This window comes from Gavialis gangeticus, unplaced genomic scaffold (assembly GCF_001723915.1).
Source record: "Gavialis gangeticus isolate Ggan-Ray unplaced genomic scaffold, GavGan_comp1, whole genome shotgun sequence".
NCBI classification, from domain to species: Eukaryota; Metazoa; Chordata; order Crocodylia; family Gavialidae; genus Gavialis; species Gavialis gangeticus.
Window position 1 is genome coordinate 182,237,509 of NW_017728992.1, and position 7,400 is coordinate 182,244,908.

At 44.0% G+C, this 7,400-nt stretch overlaps 1 protein-coding gene across 1 annotated transcript in view; it reads left to right on the forward strand.

The window, feature by feature from the left end:
* The window catches only part of MTBP (MDM2 binding protein), a 133,236-nt gene that overhangs the window by 98,385 nt on the left and 27,451 nt on the right, over positions 1–7,400 (forward strand). The window contains exon 17 of the mRNA XM_019528112.1: positions 687–842. Coding sequence (XP_019383657.1) covers positions 687–842 — 156 coding nt within the window. The remainder of the gene's footprint in view (positions 1–686; positions 843–7,400) is intronic.

Sequence of the window (7,400 nt, forward strand, 5' to 3'; positions counted from 1 at the left end):
ATATATATGAGTTCTCACATACATCTTTAACTCTCTACCTTCTTGTTTCTCTTTCAAAATACAGCCCCCCCTTTTTTTTTAAGTAATGAACATGCTTTCTGTTAACTGTGCCTTTTGAGTGGCATCTCAAGAACCTTTTCATCCCTTTCAAATAGGCAAGTGTGGTATAAATCCCAAGAAGAAAAGATAATTGTATCCTTTTCCACATAGGTGGTTGTTTTGTTTTTTTAGTTAATCTTTGGTGCTCCACAGCTAGTTGTCAGTAGGAAAGAGGAAGCATTTGCTGTCCTTGAATGAGATTCAATGAAAAAAATGAGTGGAAGGTCATATAATACTTCCCTTGTTGCTTATGCTGTAAGCAACTTTTTCATGAAATTTAAAATTAATCTGGAAGTATTTAAAATTTGCCCACAGGCTGAATATCTGAATGATTGATTCTCTCTATTTAATTTCACAGCTAAGCTGTGAAATCTTGAAAATAATTTATAATGGGAAAGTTGGTAAGGAGTTTAACATCAAGGAAGTTTTCTTATAAAGTTTTATGTAGCAGTGTTTTGCAGTGGTGATGCCAGTTGTTGCATTGGAAATCTACAGTATTTTCTCTCTTAAGCTATCAATGACTTGATGAGGCAGAATTGATTAAGTATGTTTCTTTAATTCCAGTTCTTGTTGTTTTTATTTTCCAGAGGTTCCATGTTGACACATTCATCTGAGCAATTGCTAGGACATAAGGATGGTCAGAGGGAGTCATTGACATTGCTGGATGCTAAAGAGCTACTGAAATACTTTACTCCAGAGGGGTTGCCGATTGGGGATCTTCAGCCATTACAAATTCAGAAGAGGTAAAGTCTCATCCACAAAACCTTGGGGGCAACCTTCAGAATTGGTGGAAACTAGTGTGATTAATGACTACATTAATGAGCAATTAACAACTCTATCACTAAGTCTGAATATAACCCCTCAGTGCTTTCTAATCAGTTAGTGCTCACAATTTCATAAATGAAAGATATAAAAACCAAGGTGTGTTACCATATTTACGTGAAATTGAGATGACCCTGAATATAAGACAGTCCCCATATAATTAGATTCTATATATGACAAATTTATAAATTTATTATAATTCTCCAGGTATAGAATCTAATTATTGGAGTTTTGTCTTGAATTTACCCCCTTCCCACTTCTACAGCAGGGAAAATAAATCTGGACAGTCAAGTGTCCCTCTGTCCTCACCAGCTTATCTCCCCTTCAGCCCCTTCCTCACTTCCTTACTGTCAGATACTGCTCTCCCTGAGCACATGGAAGTGGGAAGCAAATCTGAAAATACAGACGTAGAAATAAATATATATCTGTAGTAACCTGCATATGGGAAAATGACTCCAGGTACCCATAGACTTAGTCAATCCAGAACTGATGCAGTTTATCTCTTTTGAAACTGCTGCAAGATTTAGCACAAGTACTCTATAAACACACTTTTAAGCAGCACTTTTGCACTAATTGTGTGTGTATTGCTGTATATAGATTTGTTTAAAATCTGGTTCAAGGCCAAATCAGTTCACAATTCAATTGGGCAAAGCCCAATACTCAAGTTCCAAAATATGATTGAGCAGAACTCAGTTTTCAAGTTTGTTTGACTCTACCACCAGACAAGTAATCCTCACTCCCAGAACCCATTGGTTTGGGGTTTCAGATACTCACCAAATCCAGGCTGGCAAGCCTCAGGCCCAGAGTCCTTGGGGTTCAAATGTCTCCAGTCTCACTTGATCAGACAGGTTTTTTTTGTTTGTTTGTTTGTTTTAATTTCGTGTCTAGGGCCAAATCAGCCAAATTAGTTCTAAATTCTGTTGACTAAGCAGAGCTCAATCATTCAAGTCTGCATGGTGTTACCACAAGCAAGTACCCTGTCTCCCAGACTCTTCAAGCTGGGCTTTCAGATACTCCCAAATCCATTGCAGGCATCCTACACACAAGCTTCAAGCCCAGAAACCTTGGAGTTCAGATGTCCCCTAGTCTTGGTTGCCCCTAGCCAAAAGGCTGAAGGAGCAAGCTAGAGGGAAAGGCTGAGACCGAGGACAGCCGCCCGCCCCCCACCCCCCGGTCACATAAATTGCATAGCCAAGATCCTCACATTGGAGAAATAATAGACTCTTGCAGGGGTCAGGCTGCTCACAGTGCAAGGGACAGGCCTTTATCCTCCAACCACACCGAGTCATTCAAGGCCAAGAAGGGCGCCTCCTCTACCAGGCCAGCAAAACTACCTGCGCCCTTCCCATGTGCTGCTCTGATCCCCTGTGGTCTAATACGCTGCTTTGCTTTCTGCTTCCTGTCGTATTGACTGCAGTATTGCCTGTCCCTTCCATGATCTTCTGGGTGACACACACACACAGGCTGTCCGTGGCACATGTGCCTCAGGTTGGTCGCCTGTACTTTAGACCGGTAGGAGAGCACTTTGATAACTTGGAAATGCCAACCAAAATCAATAGCAATGACATATTAAAGAGAACTTATTTTTCTTTGGCCAGAAACAAAAGGCCTGATAGTGGCATATTTGAACATCCACATCCTACTTGTTCCCAGATAGAAACAAAGAGATTTCCAGCACTTTGCCTGTGCCCTGCCTTTTTGCCCACTTAAGGGAAAACACAGACTTGATTTACCAGTGATGTGTATCCACATCAGGCTTCCTGGCTCCACCATGCCAACGTGGTAGAATCTTGATCTGTAGCACACCTGCTTTTATTGAAAGAAAGACTCTTGAGTTATTCTGCTGATGCCATCAACAAAGGTGACAATTGTTGTCTGCTGGGTTTTTTCCCCCTCTATTTTGGACATGAAGAGCGTGGCTTGATTCTTCTAAAGTAGATGGGAATCCTTCAATTGATTTCAGTGAGGGTTTAGATCAGACTCTGGTATTAGGAGCTGCACTAAGCAGCTTTGCTTCAGAGACACGCATGAGCTGTTATTGAATATGGTGATAGCAAAGAATTGTCCTATAAGGTTGAACTAAACTTGCTGATTCAGAAATTCTGCATATTTTCCAAGACAAGTCTCCACCACATGGAGTCTCCTAGATAACTTTTTTTTGGCAAGTCTCTATTTACCATGGTTAAGCTTAGAGAGCTTTTTCTACATCTTACATCTTCCCTTCCTCTATTCCCTTTCTTCATTCCTCTTTTCTGTTCTTCTTGAATTGGTCCTGTTGTGGTCCCTGATGGCAGATGATCATCACCTGGATTGGGACTGCACAGGGGCTGGAGCTGGCCCTGGCCCCGGATCTCTATCAGGATAGAATTTGGTACTAGATTTAGAAACAAACTGCATCCACACACAACTGGACTTTTTTATTTTCCAAAGACGTAGGTTCCTGGTAAGGTGGCAACTTGGGCACTCTCCTGAATGTCAGGCTATGTAGAGTCAAGTTGCCTCGAATGGAGGGGATGGTGAAGCTTGGTATCTCACATCCTGGGTGAACATCTTAGCTACTTGGGAGTGAGTGGCGAGTGTGGCCAACCTTCTGTTTCTTTGATTCTGTTAAAATTGCTGGAACTAAAACTTAGCTTCAGGATAAATGCAACATTATATTTATGCTAAAATGAAATGAGTATGCTTTTTTTCAGTGAGGCAACACAAAAAAAAATGTACTTATTCAACATTGATTTCTTCTCTTCACGCCACTTTCTACCAGTCTGCCATGCCTATTTCCCCCCTGCCTTCCCCTGTTTGGCCACCCAACTAAACAAAACCATTACTGATGCAGTCCTAATTTGAAGATTCCTTTAAATACATTCCTATTCTTGTATTACAGGAGAATTATAGTCCCTTTTGCATTTGTAGTGCTCCTGTTAGCATTTTCCTTTCTATATGGAGGTGCTTGGGATTAAAGGTATACGAACAGAACAGTCCCATAGTAACAACATTCGTATCACACAGCTGTGTGGCATGGGCATCTCCTTTTGCTTCCTGTCTATATCTTTCTTCATATTCATTATGCTGCTGTCTATCTCCTGGTCATTTTCTTTATAAACCTCTTCCTTTTTTTGTCCTCTGGTTGCTGCCTGTTCCTAACTTTCTTTCTGCAGTAAAATGCCAGTATCGTAAAAGCACACTGCATACTTGTGGTCCTCTTTAATACCATGCTTTAGAAAACTAGTTTGCTGAGGGAAAACATTTATTTTGTCTGCTGAATTTTGTAACTAATTCTCCCTTAAGTTATTATAGCAAGTTGTACTGCCTATGAAGCAAACTTTTAAGATTAAATGCAATTAATCTCCCTAGAAATATATGTAGGAGGTTTCATGTCATTTTAAAAAGCTCTCTCTAGAATGCTGACTTGATGTCCTTTATCTTGATTACATCCAGAATCATGGTTAAGCTGCCCAGTGCTTCTGCAGTGTTTAAATTGGGGGTGTTAAAGATATGCTCTGTGGGCCCCATGGAGCCATATGATCCAGTCTGTGGGTTGCTGGACCAGCCCTGGGCCTGCGTGCTATGTTTGGTATGTGGGCTGTACCTGGTGCCATGTATGCTGAAGGCAGCACAGGGAGTCGATCCAGCATGCCAGTTGCAGCCCATTTCCCAGATCCCTTGTGCCATGTGAGCATCATGGGCAGTGCATATCTTGTGCCAGCCCTGGGTACCATGTGCTTGAGTCCTGGGGCTGGCACATGCTGCACATGGCTCACAGGGCTGGACCAGCTGTGTGCACTGCATGTGGCTTAGGGGGTCAGCATGAGGCACATGTTCCATGAGGTGCATGGACCCAGAGCCAGTGAGTGGGACTGATCAGCAGGGTGTCGTGGACTGACCCCCTGTGTCATGTGCAGCATACGTAGCCAGTCCAGCCCTAGGCACAGGCTGCATGTGGCACCCTGAACCGACCCCGCCCCATGCTGTCTGCAGTGCTGGGTACAGCCCTTGCACCTTGGGCAGCACGTACCCCAAGGCAGCCCTAGGAGCTGGCAGATGCTTTGCACAGGCAGAATAGAGCCCTGCGGTGCACTGCAGAGGGTCTGTCCTGGTCCAGCCCACGAAGTAACTCGGGTACGCTTGTCCAGCCTTTGGGACTAGGTGAAGTTTAAGTCTTTTGTTTTAAAGTCTTTACTGTTTCATACGTTACTGTAGCATCCAAAGGATCAGGACGTGAATTACGGACCACTTGCTGGGGATTGTATGAATGCAAGGCAAGGGAACTTGTGGCCTTGTCTTCAGGAGTTTACACTATGAAATGTTCCTGCAGCTTTGTTTTCAAGCATGAAAAGAATTTCCAGGGGTTAAACTATTCTTTGCAGTACTATTTCTTCTCAAAGAAATGGTAATTAAACTGCCTTGGCTTTAGATTTGGAAGGTTAACACTCCTATACCTCCCCTTTTCATTTTATGATGACCTCAATTATTACTGTGGCATGCTGTACTTTGAATACTAATTCACTGATACATATGCTGTGTTTTTCATATAACATTAATGCCTGACTGCATCTACTGGATGAATATATGGTCTTGGGGTATCTGTTATGTTCCTTTGTACACAATTAGGAAACTTAGGATGCTTATGGATTGTATAGCTTGAGGTACGGCAAACAATTCTTAAGGTTACTCAAATGCGTGGCATTCCTGCATGCTGTGTTAGGTTAAACGGACGGTGCATGTTTGACGATAACTGAAAATTGCACCTACTTTAGGTTGTATCTGCCTGTGCCAAGATTGTCCTCTCCATATGTTTGCGTGCCAGGGGAGGAGAATTTGACAACATGAGAGTGAAAATGAACCAAAGTGTTAAAGGAACTAGTATTTTTAGCTTTGCCTGCCTCTCCTGGTCCATTCTTCTAACAATCCATTATCTATGGACTTTCTATCCTTTCCCCTTCCTATCTGGTAGAGCGGAATTCCTGAGACTTGCAGGTAGTTAAGTGTCAACCCAGTTGCCGCTACACTGGGAGCCAGTGCACAAAGAAGTTTCCTAAAGCTGTCACCTTTCTAGATTATAACAATGTCGAGCTCTTGTAGGGGGAAAGGAAGAACCATGTCTCTGGCCTGCACTGGAGCTCAGTCTTGCATACTGTCTTTATACAGTAAAATGCATGATCCAAACTGACCTTATTGCAGCTGTTTTCTCAGCTACTTCCACTCCGCAGAGCAGAGTCTGCAATGTATAGCCTGCAAGCCAAATTTCTGCCTACGTCAGGGCTAAGCAACAAGGAGCTGCACTACACTGGGGCTGGGCAACTTTGAGCTCTGCCTTGCCATTACTACTTTTCCCCACCCCCCACCCAGCTGCAGCATGAATGCAGCTTTTAGTTAGTGGGGATCTGCACCAGGGTCAGGCAGCTGGATGCTGTGTCCGTGCTGCTGCTACTGCTTCTCCCTGCCTCCTTCCCTGTCCCCTCTCCACCCTGCCTTCAAGCCACAGTGTGGAAGTAGTAGCAGTCCCACCATCTGGAAGCTGCACCCATGTCCCAGCCAGCAAGCAGGGGCCTGGCAAAGGTGGAAGTAGTGCAAGTGCAGCTCCCAGCTGCCTGCCCCAGTATAGGAGCAGGAAAAGCCCCCTGCTACTGATGTGCCATGGAAGCCACCTGGCCCATATTGAACCTGAACTGGGTCATATCAGCTCACAGGTTGAGAAAGTTGCTGGCCCCTGCCCTGGAGGCCTTTGCATATGGCCTCTCTAAATGCTCAGCAGCTTTGCTGTCTTTGGGAGTAGAATGATTTGTCAGGAGTGCAGATCAAGGTACTCTCAGAGAGAAAAAGGAAATTAAGATTTGATCTGGGGATAACCAATAAAAGGACTGTGCGCTCAAGCACGGAGGTAGAGAAGAACCAGTCAGAGATTTACTAGCCAAAAAAGTGGTTGCCAAGCTTTATGAAGCTAAGGACCGCTGTCTCACAGATAGCCATGCACCTTTAACAGTGAACTTTTAATTTAAAAGGAGTCAAAGCAGTGCAACTCCAAGGCTGCTTACCCCATAGCCTTGTTGCACTGGCGTGTAGAGATTTGTCCAGTGGTGTTTTGTTTTTTTTTAAATATGGCCTGGTTGGTGGATCAGTTCCTGAGCACCTCTCTGATGAATGTGGTGCTTCCCCAAATTATCCTAATGCCATTGGGTTGAGAAAGCAAAGGTAGAAAGAGCAAGTCCATTGAGGGGGGTGTAAAATCCAGCAGATGTCTGCTGCTGATGCTTCTTTATATAGTCTCCTCTCTCTGTCTTTGGAAGTTATTATTTCCAAGGCCCCTGCAAGATCCTCTGGCTCCAATTACTATTTCCAAGGCCCCTGCAAGATCCTCTGGGCAATCTGGTGGTTGTGCCAGAGGAGAAAGCAGACCTCTTTAACCAATTCTTCACCTCTGTTTTCTTGGGCAGGGACCGGGACTTCCCCACCGTGATGCAAGACGGACTTGAGGGGAATGC